The 26,852-nt window shown below is 40.6% G+C and overlaps 1 protein-coding gene and 1 pseudogene across 5 annotated transcripts in view; one reads left to right on the top strand and one right to left on the bottom strand.

The window, feature by feature from the left end:
• Positions 1-25,605, bottom strand: part of Cd200r1 (CD200 receptor 1) — a 34,271-nt gene extending 8,666 nt beyond the window's left edge. For 2 of the 5 annotated variants that reach the window (XM_008768743.4, XM_006248347.5), the window contains exon 1: positions 25,268-25,604. In XM_008768743.4, the coding sequence (XP_008766965.1) occupies positions 25,268-25,331 (64 nt within the window). In that variant the 5' untranslated portion in view covers positions 25,332-25,604. Of the gene's footprint in view, positions 1-81; positions 361-25,267 lie in introns of all 5 variants that reach the window. The other 3 variants (XM_039088612.2, XM_039088611.2, NM_023953.2) reach the window with 3 other exon arrangements.
• Riox2-ps1 (ribosomal oxygenase 2, pseudogene 1) lies at positions 1,052-3,319 on the top strand (annotated as a pseudogene).
• Positions 25,606-26,852: the final 1,247 nt, after the last annotated feature.

The raw sequence follows: 26,852 nt of genomic DNA on the forward strand, positions 1-26,852 counted from the left end.
GAGAGAGAGAGAGAGAATGCAAATGGACAATAAACATAAAAAATGCCCCATCCAAGTACGGACTAGGATGGCCCTTCTTACCTTACAAGATCAGATAAGATCAGGCAAGTGCAGGCTGGTGCAACCATAGAAACAGTCCATAAACATTAACTGCACATAAAGGAATTTGAGAGCCAATAATGCAAACACTCTGAACACCAAACACTGTCTTGCTTTGGCTAAGAATGAGCATCAAGCCAGGTGGTAGTGGCACACTTCCTTAATCCTGAACTTGGAACACAGAGGAACGTGGATCTGAGTTTCAGGCCAGCTTGGTCTACAGAATAAGTTCCAGGGCATCCAAGGCTACACGGAAAAACTCTGTATTTAAAAAATAGAAAATAGGCATGAAGTAAAATGGGCCATATTGTGCCCACTATGTTTGCTGCAGTAGAGCTCCTCAGTATCTTGGTGAAATAAGACCTTTCATAGCAGAATTTAACACCTTTTTGCTATGTTCTTCGGATAGCTAGGGCTAATGTTAATTCTAATAAATACATACATTATCACAGACGAGCAATTTGCCCTAGCATCAACTTCTAACCTGGTCTTCCTTGTTTGACACTTCTGCTTCCCTCCCCGCTCTCCTGTTTTATGCCCAATAACTATTCTTCCAGGATCATAGGTATTTAGTGTTATCTCCAAGTGTAAAAAATGTTCTTAATTATCTGTGAAAGCATTTCCAATATGGTTGTAAGGTGTTGATTGGTTATTACCATGAAACCAGAACAACAAACAGGGATTTTCCTTTATTAAAATTGTAACATGTAGATGCCTAACAATTTAACATTTTGTGAGATAAGTTCTAAGTGTTAATTGCTAGTATCCAATTCTTTAGCAGAAATTACTGGCAAAATAAAAGGATCATTAAATTTTTAATTAATAACTATTCCCTCTCCACAAGACTGTAAGGTCCTGGAAATTAAACAGCTCTATCAAAACTACAATGTAAAATTTCAGACCAATGATGAAAGCATGTTTTTGGTGTCATACCTTTTGCAGTTCAAAAGCATGGTGTTGGACAAGAGTGAGTACTGTGAGGACAAGAGAATGGGAAAGCTTCTGGATCGGAAATGAGATGTGAGTTGGGACTTAGGAGTCTTAGAAAGTGGAACTTCTAAGAAAAGAGAATTGCAAAGATAAATAATTATTTTAGAAGAGAGCATGACACTGGAGCCCAGTCAACTTACAGATGGGTCATGCCTGGTTTGCATTTCCTCCCTACTTGTGAACAATGCCAAAGAGAGTGAAGCCCACAGAGGATGACGAAGAAGAGTCTGTTCCTTGCAAGCAGGTGAAGGAGGAGCTACCCAATATGCTTTCTGTATTAAACTGTGACAGCCCCAGTAGCTTCTTTGCAACTTTAATAGCACCCATCAAAGTAGAGACATTTTTCAAGGAATTCTGGGAACAAAAGCCCCTTCTCATTCAGAGGGATGACCCTTCGCTGGCTGTACATTACCAGTCTCTGTTCAGCCTCTCAGATCTGAGGAGTCTCTGTAACCAAGGGCTGTACTATGAAGAGATGTCAGTGTCTGCCGGTGCATCGGTGGGAAGAAGAGGTTTTAAATAAGGATAGAAAAGCACAGTTTCTTCAGCTGAGAAAATATTTTGATCAGAAGAGGGCAACAGTTCAGTTTCATAAATCACAGAGATTTAAGGATGAGCTCTGGAGAATCCAAGAAAAGCTGGAATGTTACTTTGGCTCCTTAGTAGGCTCAAATGTGTACACGACTCCTGCAGTATCTCAGGGACTTCCTCCACATTACGATGTTGAAGTTTTTATCCTACAGCCGAAGGGAAAGAAACATGGGTGCTCCCCAACTGTGCCCCTGTTACATGAGTACAGTGTGGAGCCTGAGGACCAACCAGATTGGCACACCAACACATGTGAAGCCTGGTGATCAGTTGTACTTCCCCAGAGGGACCATTCATCAAACAGAAACTCCTTCAGGCCTGGCCCACTCTATTCGCCTCTTAGTACCAACCAGAACAATTCATGGGGAGATTGCCTTTTGGATTCCATTTCGGGGCTTGTATTTGACATTGCAAAGGAAGATGTAGCATTAAGGACTGGAATGTCCAAGTGGATGCTCATGAATGTGGAAACCCCAGCTGACGTAACAAGGAAGTTGAGTGGCTTTCTGAGAACTCTTGCAGACCAGCTCCAGGGCAGAAAAGAACTGCAATCATCAGACATAAAGAAAGACCTCGTCATCACAGACTCCCCCCTTTCTGTGTGGGAAATGGAACAGAGACGATGGACCCGGGTGAAAAGTTGCCAAGGCTGAACAGCATAGTAAGACTGCAGCTTAAAGACCACATTGTCCTCACAGTAGGGCCAGCTCAGAATCAATCTGATGAAGCTCAACAAAAGATGGTGTACATCTACCATTCTCTAAAGAATGTGAGATGCACATGATGGGAAAAGAGGTGGAAACAGAGATTTAAGGACTTCACTTTCCTTTATCCTATGCAGATGCTCTGAAGCAAATCTGGTGCGGGTCAATTCATGTGAAGGACCTGAAACTTGGTACAGGTGAAGAAAAGGAGAACCTGGCAGTGTCTCTCTAGACAGAGTGTCAGGTCCACGTGCTCTAGTGCCTTATGCAGAGAACTGTTGTACTTTCAGTGAGGGGGACTTAGTCCCTAGGGCACTTGGTGTTCTGATTAGTGCTCTGGGTGGAGCTGTGGTTGGTTACAGAGAAGAGCAGGAGAAGAAGCTGGTTCATGTCCTCATGGACACAAGAGGGAAAACAGAAAATTATTAGGCATCCAAGTCTGTGATAAAACGATACTTCGGACAAGTTTATTTAATCCAGTGTTGTAGAAAAGGCACAACTCCGGTACATATGTCATATAGAATTATGTCATTAACCTGGCTTCTTTGTCTTGGTTCTTTGGAAAAAATAACTCCTTTAAAGAGCATCCTTGACTCCAAAAATATTTTTTAACAATTAGAACTTAGGAATAAAATTGGGTTTTTTAAACAATTATAAAAACAAAAGATAGCATGAAACAAATGGGTATTTTAAAGAGCCACGGATAGTCAGTGTTGGCAAAAACAGATGGGTAGCTGGAATCAGAGCTGAGAATGGACAGCTTTAATTCTAAGTGTAAATGGGCACAGTTGGGTAGGGAGGTAGGTTTAAGATAATCCTAAAACCTCAAGGATCCAGTACAATACTCCCTTGCCATGTTGTGAGGGCCAAGAGAATATTTCTTCTTCCACATGTTTATTATGTAGAACAGTGGCTTGCAAACTAGATATATGACTGCCTGAAATAGACCTAAAGACATTTATGTATTAATTAACATTTTAAGGGGTTGGGGATTTAGCTCAGTGGTAGAGCGCTTGCCTAGGAAGCGCAAGGCCCTGGGTTCGGTCCTCAGCTCCGGAAAAAAAAAAAAAGAACCAAAAAAAAAAAACATTTTAATGACCCCTTTTATTTTGCCAATAATCTCTGCTAAAAAAATGGACACTAAGAATTAACACAGTTTTATAGCAAGATGGTCTGAAAGCATGATCAAGTTTATAAGGAAAATAAACAATGTTTCTTAGTCACAAGGGAAGATACTTAACATTCACATAAAAAATGCGAATTAGGAGTATATTGACATACTGTTTCTGATCTCTGAGACAGGCAAAATATAATCATTTGAGAACATATCCTGTTGGGGAGGTGAATGAAATTTCACAACTTTAAGAGTAGGAAATTTAACATTATGCAGCAAAGTTACTCATGCATCCTTCTCTTGACTTGTAAATCCTTCTTCTGGGGATCTATCCCAAAGATACATAAATAATAGTAAGAAAAAATATTTGTACAAGCCTGTTCCTAGCAATATTGTATACAATAGCAAGTCTTTAGAAACCCAAATATCCATCCATGGGAGATTAGTCAACAGTTTGGTACATCCCTAAATTGAGGTACAACGAAAACCTTTTCAAATAGTGAGGAATGGTTCTGTATATTTCTATTAAGTAAACAATATATTATTTAATAGAAAAATATGGTATGTAAAAGAACGTCTAACATTCTACTATAATCTACCATACGATGAAAGGAATAGTAGGTATGTATATCTTCTGTCTTCTTTTCTTGCTTAGAATTTCAAGAATGAGAAGATAACAATGAGAGCAGAAGTAGAAATCAGTATTTATGAATAACTTATTTTTCGTAGGTCTGATTGTAAAAAAAAATAACCATTTTACACAATCATAAAACATTTAAATGATTCTTAAATTATTTATAAACCTAAAACCACAAGTTAAATGGAATAAATCTAAGTGTGCCTGACGGTTACTGAATAAGCACATGTACAGGAACCCTTCCAAACAACTTTAAAAATCAGATTTGACCTTGTGCCTCCTGCAGAATTTAGTAACTTGATGACAATAACTTCAAAATCAGAATAATTGAAAATTATAGTGATGACAGTGCTTGATTCTGGTTGTAAACTGTGAGTATATTTGCTATGAGATAAATCAAACAAGCTATTTAGAAAGACTGAGAGTAGATGGTGACAACCAGAGTCTAGAAGGAGAAGAGAAAAGATCTTTTCAGTAGGTACCATGTTGCAAATAGTGAGTCTCTAGAACACCACAGTGCTCTAGGATGACAATAGAAACATAGTGTAACTGAGTATCTAAAAATTGTTGGAAGAAAGGATTTGAATGCATTCATCATATGGAAAGTATATAATTTACTGTAATATATAATATATATTTATAAAATATTTAATATATTATATATTTATAAAATATATAATATAATATATTTGATCCAATTAATTAAAATGGATAGCCAAATTATACCTGAGTCAAAACATCATATTTTATCTCAAAATGTGTATAGTACTCCTTCATCCAAAAATAAAAACTCTCAAGTTAAAAATAAAAATCTAAGTATTTAGGTCAATACCATGCATTTCTTTAGTAAGACAGACAAAGAGCTGGTGATGAAGCTCAGTGGTAGAGTACTGGCTTAACATGCAGAACTAGGGATCAGTCTTTGGTACAACCTAAAGAGAGTCAGAGGGGTGTTGTGTTTTGTCAAATACTTTTTCTGCATCTAAGGAGGTGATCATGTGATTTTTTTCTTTGAGTTTGTTAATATAGTGCATTACATTAATGGATTTTTTATATATTAAACCAACCTTGCATCCCTGGGATGAATGCAGCCTACTTGATCATGGTGAATGATGGTTTCTGATGTGAGAACGTAATAAAAGCAATTTACTGCAAACCAACAACCAATATCAAATTAAATGGAGAGATACTTGAAGCAATCCCACTAAAATTGGGGACAAGGATGCCCACTCTCCCCATATCTATTCAATATAGTACTCAAAGAGCTAGCTAGAACAATAAGATAACAAAAAGAGATTAAGAGGATAAAATTGGCAAAGAAGAAATAAAGGTATCATTATTTGCGGATGACATGAGAGTATATATAAGCGATCCCAAAAATTCTACCAGAGAACTTCTGCAGCTGATAAACAACTTCAGCAAAGTAGCTGGATATAAAATTGATTCAAATAAATCAGTAGCTTTCCTTTATACAAATGATAAACAGACTGAAAAGAAATTAGAGAAACAACCCCCCTCACAATAGTCACAAATAATATAAAATATCTTGGGGTAACTCTAACCAAACAAGTAAAAGACATGAACAACAATAACTTCAAGTCTCTTAAAAAAGAAGTAGAAGAAGATCTCAGAAAATGGAGAAATCTCCCAGGCTCATGGATTGGCAGGATTAACATAATCAAAATGGCCATCCTACAAAAGGCAATCTACAGATTCACTGCAATCCCCATCAAAATCCCAACACAATTCTTCAAAGACATTGAAAAAGCAATTCTCAAATTCATCCAGAAAAGAAAAAAGAAAAAAAAGAAAACAGAATAATGAAAACAATTCTTAATAATAAAAGAATGGCTGGGGGAATCACCATCCCTGACCTCAAGCTCTACTACAGAGCAATAGTAATAAAATCTGCATGGGATTGGTACAGACACAGACAGGTTGATCAATGGAATTGATGACCCCGAAGTAAAACCACGCACTTACACACACCTGATCTTTGACAAAGAAGCCAAACATTTTTTTCTTTGACAAAGAAAAAAAAGAAAGCATCTTCAATAAATGGTGCTGGTCTAACTGGCTGTCTGTATGTAAAAAAATGAAAATAGACCCATATTTGTCACCTTGCACAAAGCTCAAGTCCAAGTGTATAAAGGACCTCAACATAAAACCATATACAATGAATCTAATAGAAGAGAAATTAGGAAAGAGCCTTGAACTCATTGACACAGAGAGAAAGTTCCTAAGCAGAACTCCAATGGCTTATGCTCTAAGATCAGGAATTGATAAATGAGACCCTGTGAAACTGAAAAACTTCTGTAAGGCAAAGGACAGTCAATAGGACAAAACGGCATCCTACAGATTGGGAAAAAAAACTTCACTAACCCACAACTGATAGAGGGCTAATATCCAAAATATATAAAGAACTCAAGAAGCTTTTCACCAAAAAACTAAGCAACCCAATCAAAAAATGGGTTATAGAAGCAAACTGAGAATTCACAACAAAGGAATCTCGAATGGTGAGAAGCACCTAAAGAAATGTTCAAAGTCCTTAGTGATCAGAGAAATACAAATCAAAACAACCCTGAGATTCAACCTCACACCAATCAGAATGGCTAAGATCAAAACCTCAGGTGACAAAATATGTTGTTGAGGATGTGGAGAAAGAGGAACATTCCTCCATTGCTGGTGGGATTGCAAACCAGTACAACCTCTCTGGAAATCAATTTGGAAGTTCCTCAGAAAATTGGAAATAGACTTACCTAAAGACCCAGCAATATCACTCTTGGGAATATACCCCAAAGATGCCCCACCATGCCAAAGGGGCACATGTTCCACTATGCTCATATTGACCTTGTTTATGATAGCCAGAAACTGGAAACAACCCAGATGTCCCATGACAGAAGAATGGACACAGAAAATGTGGTTCATTTACACAATGGAATACTACTCAGTTATTGAGAATGAGGACACCCTGAGTTTTGCAGGCAAATGGATGAAACTAGAAAATATCATCCTAAGGGAGGTAACTCATACCCCAAAGGATATCCATGGTATGTTTTCACTAATAAGTGGATATTAGCCAAAAATAAAAAGTACAGGATACTCAAGATACAGTCCACAGAACTCAAAAAGGTCAACAAGTTGAAGGTCCCAAGTGAGGATGTCTCAGTCCCCCTTGGGAGGGAGAAAAAAGCAACCACAAAGGGGTGGAGGGAGGGAAGGACAGGGGATGGAAGGGGAATGGAGTTGGGGAGAGGGGAACTTGATCTGGTATTGTTTGGGGGAAAAGGACCAGCAGAAAGAATGGAAACAGGCAACCTCAGGAGGAAGGAGGTTGGGGGGATCCTCCAGAATATACCAGAGACCTCGAAGGTGAGAAAGTCTTAGGACTCAAAGGGACCTAGATGAAATGCCCTACAGTGGGGAGAGGGAACTTGTGGATTCCATCTCCAGCAGAAAGACAGGGCATCAAATGAGGGATGGGGTTGCTATCCCTCAGTCAAAACTCTGACCCCTAATTGTTCCTGTCTGAAAGAACTGCAGGGATGGAAATGGAGAGGGGCCTGAGGAAAAGAAGGTCCAGTGACAGGCCCAAAGTGGGATCCAGCTCAAGGGGAGGCCTCAACACCTGACACCATTACTGAGGCTATGGGGCGCTCACAAAAAGGGACCAATAATGACTGCCCTCCCAAAGACCCAACAAGCAACTGAAGGAGTCAGATGCAGATATTTGCACCCAACCAATGAACAGAAGTTGCTGACCCCTGTGGTTGAATTAGGGGAAAGCTGGAGGAAGCTGAGGAGGAGAGCAACCCTGTAGAAGGACCAGCAGTCTCAATTAACCTGGACCCCCGAGATCTCTCAGAGTGGACCACCAACTAGGCAGCATACACCAGGTTATATGAGGCCCCCAACACATATACAGCAGAGGACTGGGTTCAGTCAGAGAAGATGCACCTCATGAGACTGAAGGCCCCGAGGAGTTTAGAGGTCTGGTGGGGTGGGTGGAGTGGGTGATGTGGGTGGGGTGGGGTGGGAACATCCTTCTGGAGACGGGGTGGAGAGGAGGTATGGGATATGGAACAGTCAGAGGGTGAACCAGGAGAATAAAATCTGGAGTGTATTAATTAATTTTTTAAAAAGAGCTAGATTCAGATATGAAATGAGTAAGCTTCAGTAACAATCCTAAATTCTATGTTTGGATAAAATATCACTGTCAACTCACGATGTGTTTCACTGCTCATATTTTCTACCTGCTGCCCAGTGTTGAGATCAGACATGAGATCAGACATGAGATCAGACATCTTTTGGCAACAAAGAGAGCAAGGCAGCACTGAACTAAGAGTTATTTTTTAGATCTAGATCACATTCAAGTGCACACAAAAAAAAAGTTTTAAAGCTTCAAATCATACAGGATGGCCTCTAATCAGAATATAACTAAATTGAAAATGAGTGAAAATGAGATATTTAGGAAAGCATCGCATATTTAGGAAGATACTGTACACTGTGATGCATGACTCTGGTTAAAAAAGAAATCCCTAATGAAATTAGAGGCTGTTTTGACCAGATGAAGCAGAAATACAAGAAAATGTGGGATGAGCAACTAATTCAGTACCCACAAGGAAATTAAAACATTAAATACTAGGGGTTTTTCATCTTAAAATTCACCCGAAGGACCTGAAAACAAAATCATCATCATCATCATCATCATCATCATCATCATCATCATCATCACCACCACCACCACCACCATCATCAACATCATCAACAACAAGAACCACCACCACCTTTGGTCAGAAATCAGTAAAACAAGATGAAAACTATACGAAATATTAAGAAAATAAAAAGAAATCCCAGTGTGGGAGGGAAGGAACACGGAAGTCCCCACACCTAGCTGAGGCTAACAGTGGACAGCTTCTGGGGGAGGGACACAGTGTGCTTCCTTTAGGGTGCAGTGCCCAGATAGGTTGACGATGCTCCAATGGACGACCCTACACCCATGTGCATGTGGGCAGTACTAATTAGAGTCAATGGTTTTGGGTTTGGGTTTTGGTTTTTAAGAGAACATGGATAGAGGGATCCTGGAGGACTCAGGGACGGGTTAAATATGATAAAATACACTATATATTGTCAAAAGGTAAGTTCTATACCCTATAAGTTCTCAAAATAAGTAAATATGTTCAATATTTTAAAATAAATAAATGTATAAACTATATTGTGGAATGCTATTCAATACCAAAAAGAAAAACAATCAACATTGATGATCAACAAAATGATTCTGCTAAATGAGACAAGACAGATGAGATACAATATACAAAACACATGTATCTTTAATTAAAATTTGAGTCAGCATAAAAAATAGGTGTCATTAAAGCATTCTCATACATATGTGTCATTAGACCTTTCTCTGCTCCGCTCTACTGCCTCGGTCTATTCTAGGCCTCTCCAAATAGACTCCCTTCTGCTTTCCTGTCAAATATACATACATGTACATATACATATACATGTACGCACATACACACATAGACATGTTTAAATATAGATGCTATATGAATGAACTTGTGATTTTGCTTTTATTTTCCCAATAACTCGGTTTGACATTCCACCTTCAGATTTCTTCCTTTGGTCCTCTTTTTCCACACATGTATGCATATACCTAAATACCTAGATTCTGCATGAGAAAGAAGCCCGAGATGTTTATCTTCCACAGTCTAACATGTTTCATTTAACATGATACCAAGCTGCATGTGCTTTATGGCATGTGATGTAATTTCATTCATCTTCCTTCCTTTCTTTATCTGTTCTTCCATGTGCAGGCTGTGGTGGATCGGGTAACAGTAAACACAGATGTGCAAGCATCTGTGTGGTATACTGACTTAGATTCCTGCAGGACAAGCCCCGGGAATGGTGTAGCTAGATAGATTGAGTCCTATCCTGGGACTCAAATGGAGGAAGAAGAAAACTAAGTCTTTATGAGTCGACCTCTGACCTCCACCTGCACACCTGCTACACACACACACACACACACACACACATGCACACACACATACACACACATGCACACACATACACACACATGTGCACACACACACACTTACGCTCACGTGTGCAAACAAGAATAAATATAGATTTAAAAAAATTAGGAGCTGAAGATATAGCTCACAATTTAAGAGTCCTTCTTACTCTTCCAGACAACTTAAGTTCAGGGCCCAGGATATACCCACATCAGTTACAGGGGAGCCAATGTTCTCTTCTGGCCTCCACAGGGACTTTAACTCACAGAGCATACAAACACACAGAAACAAAAATAAAAATTATTCTAAACTATTTTTGTTCTCCTTCATTTTGTTTCTGAGGAAAAATTTTTGTCTATGGAGCCCTGGCTGTCCTGGAACTCACTATGTAGGCCAGCCCGGCCTCGAACTCACAGAGATCCACCTGGCTTGACCTCCACAGTTCTAGGATTAAAGGAATGCACTACTACACATTCTGGGAAGACTCCACCTCAACCTGGACAGAATGACCACCATCAAGAAAATAAATGACAATAAATGTTTCAAAGCTATAAGGAAAGAGGTGCCATTACCTGTTCTTGATAAATAAATTCTAGGGCAGCCACTGTGCAAATCAGTGTGGAAGGGTCTTGAGAAGCTGAAAATGGATCTACCACATGAGCCAGCTACATCGCTCCTGAACATATACACAAAGGACCCTGTACATGGTGCTTGTCGCTACCCTCTTGACCATAGCAAGGGACTGGAATCAGCCTGGAGGGATAGCTATTTGAAATGTAGTGTATACACATATAAGACTTTGCTCAGAATAAAGTGGAAGGATAAGATTGGTGAAGGCAGAAGAGTGAGGAGCAGGGGTTATTAAACCGAAATGGAATATGTATTTTTAAAAAATCCCACCTGGGAACTTGGTGGTCTATAAGCTAATTTAAGAATAAAACATTGTTTCAAAAAATAGAAAAGATAAGAAAAGAAACACCTACGTTTTAACAAATGTACTATCACCATATACAGCTACACAAACAAGCACAAGACAAAGACCTTGGCGATGAACAAAAGAAGTGTCTAAATTTCGGAGGGAAGAAAACTTTTCCACTTAAGTCAAAGTCGTCAAAGGAGAATGCCTTTTGTTTTTACTGTTAGCGAAACTTCTTAGTAACTCTGAGCAGCAGAAGTTTCCTTTCCCAAATCATCTTTGTCATTTGCCTGAGCAAGCAGATGCAGCCCACACACCGGACACACTGCTAAGGCATGACTGTGCAAACCGGGAGTTGGAGAGAGGTTTCCTCAGTGACAGGAAAAGGCCGCCAGAAACAGCTCATGACTTCCTTGTAAGATTAAACAATTTTCATCCATTGCAAAATGTTGCAATTTTTTTAGTGCAAGCACAAAAAAAAAAAAAAAAAAAAAAAAAAAAAAAAAAAAAAAAAACCTGAAGGAAGGCATTTCTGAAACCTCCCGGCTAACAGCCCTGGTTGGGAGCCATGGTCAGCTCAGACAGAGCACAGAGTACGCCATACATAAGCAGCTGTTAACAGTCATTTATTATTCCGAGTGCATAAAAATAAGAAACAGGGGTTGGGGATTTAGCTCTGTGGTAGAGCGCTTGCCTAGCAAGTGCAAGGCCCTGGGTTCGGCCCTCAGCTATGAAAAAAAAAAAAAAAGACAAAATAACGAAAATAAGAAACAAAAAAGTAAGATTTCCTTCCTTTTCATTCCTTACCAAGTCTTTTAGAGGAATGTAAACTTCTGGTTAAAGATCTAATAAATGGCCAGGCATGGTGGCACACACCTTTAATTTCAGCACTATGGTAGATCCCTGAGTTCAAGGTCAGCCTGATCTACAAAGTGACTTCCAGGACACTTTGATGCACAGAAACACTATCTTGAAAAACAAAACAACAGCAGAAATTTAATAAACAAACTTTATAATAAAACTTTTAAATCAACCTAAACTAGTTTTTTTTACAAAAAAGCATCTACAAATTCATAACTGTATCACTGTAAAATAATAATAAATTCAGAACCTGTCATCTTCATTTGTAATTTAACACAAAATATATCCATCGGAATTAGTGGAAATGTCTAAGGAAAACCAAGTTAAAGGATTTCTGTGTTTGCGAATTAATTTTAAGGTCTGTAACTGTTTTCTTTCCACCCTTCAAAGCTAATCTAATACACTCCGAGCTGAGCTTTTGGGGGGTGAAGCAGGAAGTTATGTCTAAAGGCTAAAGAATCTGAGAGATGGGAGTTTTGTGTCTTCCTTTGAATGTTTTATATAATTAGATGAATTGTGGCGTACTGCTTTCCCTTCTGAAAATATAGGATGTCGTCGTTTACTTTACGAAGGAGTAGGAAGTATAATACAAAAGCACATTGCAACCTGAGGTAGTAAATCCATTGTAATCACAGACACACGTCTCTTGAAGAATCAAGGTTTCATTTTCTTTTACTTATTCACTTATTTTGAGCTCATCTTTGTAATGTTAGCTGCCCTGGAGCTTGCTCCATAGACCAGACTCACATAGACCCACTTCCCTCTGTCTCCCGAGAACTGGGGTTAGAAGTGTTTGCCAGTACACCAGGCTCAAGGTTTTATTTTAAATGAATGCAACTTTATGATGCCCTCTTCATCATCAAAGATCCAGAAATTCGGATTGCCTTGGCAGACACCTTTATTCAGCTATACTAAGACCTTTATTAAGCTCTGCTGCAGAGTGACTTTGGCTTTCGTGGTCACTGTGGTGTGGAGACCTGCTGGCCCAAGTAAAGGCTGAGGTGGCAACTTTAATTGTGACGTAGTGAGTACTTTGCTACATTAATAAGTTACGTGTTACAGCTGTGGGTTAGAAAAGTGTCCTTCTTCTGAGATATTTTTGAATAATCAGTGGAATGAGATGAAAACTCACTGAATTGTGGGATTAAATTGCCAATTTTCCAGAGGTTCTCAGACTAAGATTATCATCATCCAAATGACTTCACGGCATTCTACTCTGATACAATGGCTTTCACACTCTGATAGGAAAGTGATGGAAGTCTGTAATAGCTAGCCAGAAGATCCAACACACACACACACACACACACACACACACACACACACACACACACACACACACACAGAGCATTCATAAATATACACATGCACATAAACCACATACATGCAAAAAACATGGATTTTCCTCACCACTCATATGAAAATTAAACATGAAGAACAAAAATAGCAACAAAAAAAGGGGGGGTGAGAGAAAGGGGGAAGATTTTGGTTTTTGACTCTCAACCAGCATATATGATGAGTAGAATCTTACTTTGCTAGGCTTAAGGGACTTCCTGGGATGCAGGAATTTTAGTTCTCAATCCAGAAGAAGAAAAAGACTCCCCTGTAAACTGAGATGCCTCATCTGCACTGAGCAATTGAAAACCATTATAAATAGAATGTTCAATACTCCTGTTAGCACAACACACAACAAACTAAAAGATATTATATTATTCAGTCGTGTGTGTGTGTGTGTGTACATATATATATATGTGTGTGTATACATATACAGCTGTGCATATATGTGATGATGAAAAAACAATTAAAGAAACAATACTTGTGCAAAGTGAATGATTTCCTCAGGAGAATATGCTGCTGTCACAACAGAGTTTCGGGGAGACTCATAATAGTCTACTTTTTAATTTACTTAGGTCCCTAATATATAAATATCCCTTTGTGTTCACAGATGCCGTGTATTATACAACATAGTATACATTAACATGGGAGAAACTTTAAATAATTGCACGTGAATGAAAAAGTACAAATTAGTTTGTTATATTTTTAATATTCTTTGCCTAACTGGCACAACTGACCTGGGATTTGTTTCCTAGTCTTAGACTTTATGGAATTATCTTTCCTTAGTAGAAATACTGATTTAGTGGCAGACACTTATCTAGGTGTTAAATAACAAGGCTTTGAATAAAGTCCAAAATTTCAGCGAAAACAGAGGAAAGAAGATATCAAAATCTGAGTCGTAAGATCAAACAATAAATTAACTTTTCATGTATTACCCCTGTAATCTCACGCATGTTTCTCAGAACCTCAGTTGTTTAATTACACATGTGAGAGCCGAGAATCTAACGTTATTAGTGGCACTTAAGCTTTGGTAGGCAAGGGTGATTAGTTACATTGTTAGTGAATGTAATTTTAAAAACATAACTAGCCACATGGAAAAAAAATAAAATCAGGTTCCTACCTCACTCCTCAGACGAAGGAAAGAAATATTTAAATGTAATGTTTTAAAGCCTTGAAGGAAAATATGAGTAGTTTGTGGTTTTTAATCTTAAACAGACTGCTGATGGCTAGGACACTCTGTTGCTAGAGCCACGAGGCTTCCTGGGGTGCCAGAGTTTAAGTACTGAAACCAGGAAGAAAGTTCCAGGAAAAATGGGACAGTTGACTTTAAGCAGAAACTTTTCTAACCCCCACAGAAAGCTGAAACCATAAATAAAAATACGGAAATATTTAACTCAAGAACGTATACCCTTTGTATGGTCCCCAAAAAAATTATCATTAAAAGATTGCCAAGCAAAATTGTGCAGACTGTTTACAGCATTTATGATGAACAAAGGCTAATTTTTCTCAGAAAATATACAGAAAGTATGCAACCAATCTGAAAACAATAGAAAAGCTCAAATGAAAGAAAACGGGACAAAGTCGTGAATGCCTCAACAAAAGATTTAACAACCTGCTAGAATAATTCTACCAATCAGAAGGAACCTGGAGATGAAATAAAATACCCAGATAGTTTCCAAAACAAAGACGTGAAAAAAAATGATTACGGAAACAAATCTTTTTTTTTTTTATTAACTTGAGTATTTCTTATATACATTTCGAGTGTTATTCCCTTTCCCTGTTTCCGGGCAAACATCCCCCTCCCCCCTCCCCTTCCTTATGGGTGTTCCCCTCCCAACCCTCCCCCCATTGCCGCCCTCCCCCCAACAGTCTAGTTCACTGGGGGTTCAGACTTAGCAGGACCCAGGGCTTCCCCTTCCACTGGTGCTCTTACTAGGATATTCATTGCTACCTATGGGGTCAGAGTCCAGGGTCAGTCCATGTATAGTCTTTAGGTAGTGGCTTAGTCCCTGGAAGCTCTGGTTGCTTGACATTATTGTACTTTTGGGGTCTCGAGCCCCTTCAAGCTCTTCCAGTTCTTTCTCTGATTTACGGAAACAAATCTTAAGACACAAGAATTCAAACAACAAATTCAATAAATAGATAAAATTTAGAAAGCAAGCACTAATTGTGGTGAATAACAAATCTTATTCCAGTTTCCACAGCAAAGGAGTCATTTATGCTACTTGTCAACTACTTGTGCCAACTGCTAATAAAGGCTTTGCCAAGAAAGAAAGAAAGAAAGAAAGAAAGAAAGAAAGAAAGAAAGAAAGAAAGAAAGAAAGAAAGAAAGGAAGGAAGGAAGGAAGGAAGGAAGGAAGGAAGGAAGAAAGAAAGAAAAGAAAGAAAGAAAGAAAGAAAGAAAGAAAGAAAGAAAGAAAGAAAGAAAGAAAGAAAGAAAGGCCTCTAATTGTCAAATAATCAAAGCTAGCCAATGGAGAGAAACTTGCTCACTGACATAAGACAAATACTATAGACATGTATATACATGATCCATGACCGTAAGGGACACCAATGGACACATACTAAATAGATATGCAGATTCACATATGCAAAGACACATAATAAAATGTTAAATCCAGCATTGGTTCTTATTTCTGAACCTGAAAATGGCCAAAATGCCAATCCGTAGAGTTTGTTTTATAACGTAAACTAACTATATGTTATAAAACAATGCATGTGAAAATTCTTTGAAAACTATAAAATAATTCATCTTAAAATGTTTTCAACTACAAACTGTGCTACAAACGCCAGTTACTCTGTTGGACCTAACCCTCCCAACAACTCTAGAATCTAGATTAAGGATCTGCAGCAAAGTCTCCTGAGTTTTCCATTAAGTGGCAGCTAGTTTAAGATCTTAAAAATGTGATAGGAACTAACCAAGAGTGGCTGCAAGCTAGCTCAAACCCATCATCTGCCAAGTGTCATCTGTGGTATGGAAAGTAGAGAAAAGGTCAAACTCAGACCTTTAGAAGTGTGCACCTAGGGCTCTGCTGGAGGCTAAGAGCTTGACGGAAACAGTGCAGCAGAGCAGAAAGCAATCGTCGTGTCATGAAGTCCAGAAGTCAGATCTCCTGATACGAAGGATGCAGATCAAATTAAACGAGGAAATTTTTGAAGTAAGAGCTGTATTACTTGGCAACAAGCATTTCAGTGATGACCCTTGAGATCGGTAAGGGAAGCCATCTTAGTAGAGATATAGGGTTGGAAACCAACCTGAACGGGACCTAGAGAACCGAGATGATGGAATACACAAAATGGAGGCTTAGCCAAGAATTCTGCCTTAGATAAAGATGGGAGCTCTGAGACCTTGACTTTGTTTTCCTGTGCGTATCAGACTTGGGACAGAGCTAGAGCAACAGCTGGTGCTTGGGGATTTAGGAAGCATCTAAGGACAGGGGAAGACAAAGTGTGCTTCGAGATAGAAAGAGATAGAAGTGAAATGAATAAATAAAGCTGGCTGAGAAACCAGGATCCTAGAGGTACTGAAGGAGTGTGAGGCAAACAGCAAAGTGGTTTCCTTTAGAAAAGACCGGAGAAGGCATGCTTACGGATGCATGAGGCAGTAAGGATGTTCAAGTTAAGTAGCTGAGTGTTTGGTAGCTGGCAGGGCCCTAGGTATGCTAGGATAAATGGAGCAAGGTCTCAAATGCCTTACTACTGGGAGGTTAAAGTCCACACTGAAGATGAGTTCATCAGAAATGAGCTACTGTCCTTTGACTGTGGAATAACTAGGATACCCTAGGTAGCATAAAGACTTAATTAAAAAAAAAGACCTAGAGTAGAACTCTTAACTACAACTCTATCCATAATCACCTAGGTTCATGAAAGCCCACATGCCTGGACCTTTGAAAGCCTGAGTGTCCCTAGCAACTTAGGCTCCATAGGAAACTCACTGAGGCATTTTTCTTCTTCTTCTTCTTCTTCTTCTTCTTCTTCCTCTTCTTCTTCTTCTTCCTCTTCTTCTTCTTCTTCCTCTTCTTCTTCTTCTTCCTCCTCTTCCTCCTCCTCCTCCTCCTCCTCCTCCTCCTTCTTCTCCTCCTCTTCTTGTTAGTTGTTGTTTGATTGTTTGTTTGTTTGAGACAGGGTTTACCTATGCAGCCCTGGCTGTCCTGGAACTCACTCTGTAGACCAAACTGGCCTTGAACTCAGATCTGCCTGCTTCTGCCTCCTAAATGCTAGGATCAAAGGCATGTGCTACCACTACCTGGTTCTGTGTGTCACAGCGTAAAAGTACAGGATTACAATAGTACCTGGACAACAGCTAAGAAGGAAGTTAAGGTTTGCTTTGGGAATAAAACTAGCCAGACTTAATCATTTGGAATCTGCCAGTATTTACCACTTCAACTTGTATCAAAAAAAAAAAAAAGGTAGTTACTAAATACCTTAAAACTGCATGAACACACAGAGATCAAAAAGATACTTTAACTGAGTCACCACATTGTCTCAGATAAGTATCCTGAATACACTCCCAGGTTTGCCACTGCTGATGGGGTTTGGGGGTGGGGGTAGCTTCTGCTTTCCCCTCTTGCTATAGTTCCCTTCCCCTTCCTTTGCTGCCTAACCATAGATTCTCACCATCGATTTTCCTCCCACTTACTTCCCTAGCAGTAGTAGCAATCTGACTGCGCTCCCGCCTTCTACTCAAACTGCAATCACGATGCCACCAGCGTGTTTATAGGCAAATTGGGTCTTCGCCACAGTGTCTGTGCACCTGGGTTGCTTGGCTGGTTTTTTAGACTGTGGAAGTTAGAACTAAAATGGAATTATTTGTATTAATTATTTCATTTTTTAAATTAAATAAATAAAGTCAGAACATTATTGCTTACGCCTGGTTAAAAAAAAAAAAGCTGTCATGGCTCTGTATAACTGTGCATAAAGGTCACTGCTACCTTACACAGGAAACAAAACCATTATGCAACAACTATGGGAACATATGGACAGAGCCCAGTCAGGTCATAAATTCTTGCAGGCAATGAGGATAGTTTGAAAACACCCTGTGTAATCCTTCCTTTTCCATCTTTAAAAGCTTCCCTTGCTGAAACCTCTTGGAGTACACACAGTCGACAGTGACACGAGCTGCTAGTGAGGTGCCACTCCTAAATATGTTTACTAATCTTTGGGGTGTCTCTCTCGGTTTGCTCTCTAAGTTAACAATACGCACGGTCACTTTCTCCTTCCGAAGCCCCTTTCTTCACCTCCACCACAACACCTGCGCTCCTTCTCTGTCTCCTTCCCTGCCTACTCCAATACCCTCTCTGTAAGCTACCTTTCTCCCTGGGCACCTTGGTGTGGGTATTCTTCCAAAAGTCAGGTGCTCCTTCATGTTCGTTAGTTAGCTAGCTAGTTAGCTAGTTAGCTAGCTAGTTAGTTAGTTAGCTAGCTAGCAAGCTAGTAGGTTAGTTTTGGTTTTGTTTTCGTTTTTTGAGACAACACAGCCCTGGCTATCCTAGAACTCTTTCTGTAGACCAGGCTGGCCTCCAACTCAGAGATCTGCCTGCCTCTGCCTCCTGAGGGCTAGGAGTAAAGGCCTGCACCACCACCAACCAGCCATGTTGTCTATTTGCTTGCTCGTTTGAGACAGGCTCTAACTACGTAGTCTAGGTGGACCACACCACCCGCCTCACCCACCTAAATACAGAAGTTGAAGGTGTGTGTGCACCACCATTCACAGGTCTTTCACAAACTACTCTCTTCTCTGTGCCTTCTCCCATTACCCCTCCCACCCTCCGGAATCTCTGCTACATCTCCACACAGTTGGCCCCCTCACGCCCATTGTACCTGAGCTCTCTGTGTGTGTCATGCATACTGTTCTACCAGCCCAGAGAGCTCATCTCACAGCCCTTCTTCTGCCATCTCCACCTATCTGTCACCTCCTTGGGCAGTCTCCCTGACACCCAGACAAGAACAGACTCGCCGGTTACATTTTTATGCCAGCTCGTAATTCCCCTACATATTTTATGTTCTTGAATTATTTGCAAGAATTTGTATAACAGCTATCTTCCCTCCCAGACTCTAAGCTCCAAGAAAGTAGGGTCTGTGGCTGTCTTTTTGAAGGGCTGGGGTTTAGTTTAAACCCTTGTACATGGGAGACCAAGCTCTGCCACAGAACTACCTCCCCAGCCCTGCTACATCTTTTCTCATCAAGTATCACCAGAACAGAGCACAGTACCGGCACATGGCCGAACACTCCCTTGCTTACTGTCTGACCAAATGACCAAACCTCACTTTAGCTGTGACTTATTTTTCCTTATCAATCTCAAGTCTTTAATTGCCCTTGCTTCTCTCTTAAATGTGACTTTCATTTCCAGTGCATCACCTCTAAAACCAGGGGTTCCCAGACACACAGAGACTCTTGCCACGGCTCTTTCCCTTCTGTTGCTGGTACTGCAGAGCTGTTTCAACCTGATTCATCCACTGAAAGGTGAGACGGCCTCATCAGCAGTTCCTTGATAAAGACTTGATAGTCTTTATTGGCCCACATAAAAGATGGGAGAATTTAATACAGAGGTGTCTTTGAGTCCTTCCTGTTTAAAAATTCTGAATCTCCTAACATTGTCATACCCATTTGTTCCGTACATGAGGAAATTGCATCTGAAGAAGTTAAGCAATTTCTTATAGATGAACATACCACAGCTAGACAGATTAAATGTGGCCAAACCCCAGCAATATGGACTAAATGTTGAAAACAGCCCTAGAAGATCAGAGATTAAGTTCAGAGAAATGATGTGAGAGGCAGGCTGACTCTCCACTAGAGCTTTTAGTGCTAAAGGGGAGGGGAGATCAATCTTAACCCATAATTCTGCACATCTCCAGCATATATATGATTTGATAATGGAAGTAAAATAAGATTCCAGACACAAAATAGCTAACTCTTTTCACAAAAGAAAACTGAGGGTTGGGGATTTAGCTCAGTGTTAGAGCGCTTGCCTAGCAGGAGCAAGGCCCTGGGTTCGGTCCCCAGCTCCGAAAAAAAGAAAAAAAGAAAAAAAGAAAAAAAGAAAAAAAAAAGAAAACTGAGAGAACTTCTTAACAGACAAAAGTAAAAGAAAAATTAAAGCTATAAAATTTATTTGGAGAATAATACCGGATAGAGGCTCAGAATTTCATGAAGGAATGAAGAACCTGGGAGGCAGCCACTGTAGCCTAGAATGTGCCACTCAGAATCCCCTTCAGGGATTGTGCATGACAGAACAGTAGACAGCCTTCCGTTTTTAGGGACTTCAAAGGATGGTTTGGTTTCTTTGCTCAAAATCAAGCCCTTCCCAGGGCAGCCCACCTAATAACTGAATAAGGTGGCGTTCTGATCAGTGTGGAATCTCTCAAAAGCCCAGCTAGCAATGAATATCCTAGTAAGAGCACCAGTGGAAGGGGAAGCCCTGGGTCCTGCTAAGACTGAACCCCCAGTGAACTAGACTGTTGGGGGGAGGGCGGCAATGGGGGGAGGGTTGGGAGGGGAACACCCATAAGGAAGGGGAGGGGGGAGGGGGATATTTGCCCGGAAACCGGGAAAGGGAATAACACTCGAAATGTATATAAGAAATACTCAAGTTAATTTAAAAAAAAAAAAAAAAAAAAAAGCCCAGCTAGCTCATCCCCACTGTGCCCACTGAGAGTGGTGACTGAGATGCAGGAATGTTTGCACACCAAACCCCATCAAAGTCTGACTCCAGGAAAACGCACCGCAGCATCCATGGTTCAGAGCAGCAGTGACACTGAAAGAAAACTACTTCTTTCTAAATGGAAGAAGTGTTATTTGTGCCTCTGTGCCGGCGTTTCTCTAGGTGCCTCCCTTAAACACAAATAAGATTGTGTTCTCAGAACAAACGGAGCCTGGATTTTCAGACATGCACGGCATCCACATTCTAGGTGTGAAAACCTTGAAATCTTTGCTTAGTGTTAATGCATGCATGACATCAGTTCTTGGGGGAGAATGAAATGCGTAGATTATAGCCAATTCTCATGAAAAATCCCATGTATTTGTGGTGGTTATTGTTTCTTAACAGGATGGATGGCGATTGCTTCTTGGGGAGAATTAGCATCACTCAGTCCAAAGCTATACAACACCCTCTGTCCTGCTCTCTAGACCTAGTCAGGAGCTAGCAAGCGGGAGTCAGCAACATCAAGGAAGGGGAATGCAAAAGCTTGTTGGCCTTGCTAACGTTTTAACAACTGTATAGATTGTTCCTTCAGACACAAGATGAAGCCAAATGGCCGCTGGGTGGCTTTGCTGGGTAGCAACATCAGCCGAAATTCACCTGGTCATGTTGAGAAGTAGTTTATCACAATGGATACCTTTATTGATCCCACCTTGTTCTAACCATGTCCAGCTGGCCTCCCTGTATCTAACATCTGTATCAACTAATTTCTCAAGCTCAGAGCCTTTTCTTCCCTCCTAGTTAAGTAAGGCTAAGCATGCAGTCTGTGGGTGACACTGTCTCCTTTCCCATCTCCTCTTAGAGCTTGCTCTCTATTACACAGAGATAATTATGGCTCCCCTGACCGGAATACAAGCATTCCTAGTGCTTCATCTCTCATTTGCCTGTCTGTATCGGCTTTGCGGGAACATCTGCTCCATAGGTGGCTTACAAACACAGGATTTTTCCATTCTCCCCAGCATGGATAGGCATGTCCATCCTTCATGTCCTTCCCCTATGGTTTCCCTTCTCGTCCACCAATGCCCAGAACCTTCTCCTGTAGGAACCCCTGTGAAGACACTCCTGATTCCGGCTTCAAAGGGAACACTTTACAAAGTGTCACTGCCAATCAACAGGATCCTGCTGCCGCATTCTCCAAAACTACTGCCTGAGATTATGGCTTCTCTCTACGAGCTAACAGATGACCTCACCATCAAGAGTACAATATCCAGATTCTATATCCGTTAAAGATCCTCAGAGAGCAGCCTTATTTTTTATTATATAACACACTGTTCCTGCAAGCTGGGTCTTTTTTTCCACAGCATTATTTTTATTTCTTCCTATTTGCATAATATGTAAAAAGACAGTGAGAGGGAAAGATGTATTGGGTTTTACTCAGCCCAAGAGGCAAGCCGTGACTGGTGACTGCTGGCACACAGCTTTAGAGAGAAAGGACATGTGGCCCAGAAATCCCCTTGTTGGTCAGAGAACAAGTCATCTATGAAGTAATTAAAAATGGAAAAAAATAATTTACAAAATATGCGAAAAACACAAAGAACAACAACAACGAAAACCCTTGTAAATCATCCCCACCTCCACAGGAGAAGAGAGAGAAAGAAGGATGGGGGTAGATACCAGAGGGCATCACAAGGACTGCAAAGAACATGTCTCCCAACAATCAAACATAAGCAAAAATTAATTATCTTCACAGCTTTTTTCTTTCACTGGTAATTAGAACTACATTAACATTGTCCTTAAGTTAATTTTAGTTATCACTGAAAATAATAGTCTAAATACCCACTCCTAGCATTGCAAGCTAGATCTTATTGTCTCACAGAACCTCCTGATCTGTTACACACCCTGCCTCCCAATTTCCTTCTCCATCTATCTTCTTTGTCTATGTCTGTTGAAACCTGCAGGTGCAGGCCACTTCTGTAACACCATCGACACCCTACGGTTTTACTAATTCTTCACATTTTTTTTACTTCGATATTTTCTGCCTTCCAATGTTCCTTAAGGATTTCATTTTATTATCATCTCCCTCATTTAGATTGCTGGAAGCTTTTAGTCAGCATTCTTGCACACGAGATACATACATACATACATACATACATACATACATACATACATCCCCCCTCTCTCTCCCCTCTTAGTATTCTTATTCACCAGAATCTTGAGCATAAATGTCCAAAAGAAAGCAAACCTATGTGTTACGCCAACTGTCAGATTTACAGCTAGCCCAAACTTAAAAAAGAAAGAGAGGGCTAAGTTAACGAGGCCTGTTCCTTGCTTTTCTGATGTTGCCTTTAATCTCATATTAAGTCTTACTGTGCCTCCTCTTGTTGGTACCTGCCCCCTAGTGGAAGGCAAGGAAGGTGAGTAAAACATCTGAAAAGGAAGAAAGCAGAAGAGTTAGCTCCTTTTCATTTTTAGAAACTCACACTGGCAAAACCAGCAACTTCAATAAAAGGGATGGTCTCAGTGGGGACATGAAACTTTCACGTTGAATGTAAGAACTTAGAAGTCAATGGGACAAAATGAGGAGAAAGGAATGCCACCATCTGTGAAAGTGGAGGACAGGCAGCCATGAGAGACAGAGAGAGAGCTTAGATTCTTGATAACTTCCCTTCCAGTGCTTTATTAAATAAACACCACCGGGTTTGAAGTTTAAAGTACCTTCCAAAAGTAAACAGGCAAAACGAGAGCGTCCATCCCATCATCCACCCTGGTGCTCTACGCTTTCTCCTGTGTGAATGGCTCTTACACAGACTAAGCTACTCCTGTCCACAGCAGCACTAATCAAAGCCATGGAGTCGCAGCCCTGGCTGCTTTCAGCTCACCACTCTAAGTCATTTCATGCCCAAGCATGTGTATAAAGTAATTTACTGAATTGCATTCTAAACACTTGATGGTTTTCTGGTACCAGCTTGGATTTCAGAGACTTGGTGACCATAGTGTCTCCAACTTATGTTCAGACACAACCTTAAAAATATGAACCTTTCAGCCTTCCAAATTCAAATTCTGTTCTGTTTCCATTTTTGCTGCTTTCCTGTCCTGTCCGACAAGTTAACACTCAACCCAACACAAACAGCTCCTTGCCTGCCTGCCTGCCTTTCCCTGTCAAACTGATCCTGCACAGACTTCAAGCGCTTTCTAGAGAAACGAAAGACTCAGGACACTCTTTCCCCCATTCAAATTATAACCAAATATTAGCTTAGCATTTTCAGCTGTGCTACACTGGGTGGTTCGCCTTAGTGAAAAGCAACACAGGTAAACTGCTCGCTCAAATGTCCTCTGGTGCTCACAGAAATAAGTAGGCTACTAGTCCTTTATTACTGTGGACAGATCATGTTACCTCCCTATGCTTCGGGTTCTATCTCTGTGAGACAGAGCTTCCTTTCTCCCATCCCTACCTCAGTGGCTTGCTATGCACATCAAAGAGAACAGATAACTGAAAGCTTTCAGCAGAAGGGTGCAGTAGCAGATCATAGCTATTTCATGTGTGCTCCCCAGTAAGATTATCGTGTGATGTTCTTTTTCTGCAAGATAGACAAAAAATATGATTTTAAAGGAATTCCGATGACAGGAAAGAAACACCGTGTGTCCTTTAAACTGTTAAATGGTAAATTTTAGAGCTAACTGTGCTATTCCCTTGCAGCTGTTGCAGCTACTAAAAGCGAAACACGAAAAAGCCTCCTACATCAACTCCCACCTACCTTCTACAGTGAAATCAGGACACCCTCACAGTTAGCCCCAAATTCTATTGAACTCCTACAAAACTCCAGACGCCGAGGAGCGTACCTCCTAATTCAGAAAGTGTCTCCGGAGCCCACATACCTCCAAGATAAAGGCGAATATGCATCACAGATACACCAGTGTAACTGTATGCAAAAGCCCACAGTCACGGAAAGCGACAGGAAAAAAACAAACAAACAAACAAAAACGGTATATTCCGAACTCACACTGCTGGCAAAGGAGACTTAGATGGGATACCAGAAATGACGGTTGTTTGGTTTTTTGTTTTTTGTTTTTTTTTTTTTCCCAAGAAGAGTCAGAGAACCCATGTCACTTTAATTGCTATGAATTTCATTTATTCTGCCTCGTCCTAAAGGGGGAGGGGAGATGAGGAAGCGGCCGTGGAGGAAATTATAGAACACGAAGCAAAATAAATCAGACAAAGCAGAAAGTAGGGGTGATGAGATAGCCCCATATCTGGAGGAATGCTCGTCTCTACAACAGAAACTGACTTGCGTTGCCCAGCGAAAAGGGGCAAGTCTTGAATGCTGCACAGAACGGGTCTCCCTTAGCCATTCACCTAGAGAAAATTCAGACTCACCAGCCGCGAAGACCCCCCAGATCAAGAGTACTGCTACGTGAGAAGTTCTCCAAAAGCAGAGCATTTCGGTTTTCTGGTTTTCAGCGGCTCACTCGGTGCTCTTTCTCTTCACAGGTAGGGGAGCAGCGGTGACCATGACCAGGATCCCTCCGCTCTCGGGTTGGCTTCTGCGTGGTAGCCCACCTCTTAACCCATCAGCCGGGAGCAGTCCTGTCTTCCCTGCCCTCTCCTTCCACTCAGCGTGCTTTGGTCTGACTAGTAACTTGGAAGCGAAGAAACTTCTCTGGGACTTGACACAGCAATAGATTTCCTGTGCAGAGCCGTGAGGCAAAGACAGAGGAAGCTGACTAAGTGGGTTACTTTCAGCCCATTGGCTCTCTTCTCCTGCTGCTCACTGATAAACTGTACAGTAAGGCTCTGAACATGCCCAAGACGGATGGATGTGCCTGGATCTCCATTCAAAACTGAAGAGGGTTATTGATGGATTTTCAGCCCATGCTTGTAAATTTCCTTAGCACAATGAACTTCTGGAAAGTTCTCCATTTTTTTTTTTAAAGTGTGTACAGCCTTCCTCAGTCTTTAAATGCAGAATAAATATTTCCTCTTGAAAGTTACTATCTAGTCTAGAAGCCCATACACAATGCTGGAAGCACAAACTGTGTACCACTTTTGCTGTTTTTAACCCCAGTAATTCCAAAATGAGTGGCTTAACACAACACAAACGCACTACCTGGGAGACAAAATTCTAAATAGCCTTGTATGGGGTTAAGGTCAAGGGCACCGCCAGGGCTCTGCTTCTTCTGGGGTCATGACCTTTGCCAGCATCCAGACGTCTTGGCTCTCTAGCCTGCCAGCATCATTCTGACCTTTGCTCCATCACCACAGCTGATTGCCCGATGATGACCTTTCTGCCTTCCCCTTACAAGGTCCTTTGTGATTAATTTGTCCTGCAGAGGTAAGAAGCATTGTCTGTCCATCTGAGATCCTTAACTTTATTACATTCACAGAGTCCCTTATGCCATATCAGTGAACGTCCAGTCACGGACCCTCAGATGTGTGACAACTCAAAGGTGGTTATCTGTGATTTCGAGAACCTAACTCTTCGAAAGTCAGAGGGAATGGAAATTCAGTACGGATGAGCTGTCACACATCTGAGAGTCTAACTTTCCAGAAAAATTTTGTGTAATGTTGCTAGTTAATATATACACTTAGATTACAGTTGAGAGGAAGGAGAAGAGAAAAGAAAAAAAAAAAAAAAAACCAAAACCCTCTGCGGTAAGAATTTCTCCTACCCCGGAGCACAACGCTCCAGGAAGAGGAAGAAAACATTGCCGACAGGAAAAAAGATAAAACAGCACGCATTTTCTTTCAAAGTTAGCAATTCCACCTCCCCTGTTGCAAAACATTAAGCTCTATTTATAGACCATCTCTCCACCTCTCAGGCTTTCTCAGTGAATCAATCTGGTTTGGACAATGAGATAAAATAAACCCTTAAGAGTAAGGAAGGCTGGAAGACCTGGGCTATGACAAAGAGTTCCTCGGTTTGATGAGTCACGAGATGTCTAAAAAAAAAAAAAAAAAAGTG

This window comes from Rattus norvegicus, chromosome 11 (genome assembly GCF_036323735.1).
Source record: "Rattus norvegicus strain BN/NHsdMcwi chromosome 11, GRCr8, whole genome shotgun sequence".
NCBI lineage: Eukaryota > Metazoa > Chordata > Mammalia > Rodentia > Muridae > Rattus > Rattus norvegicus.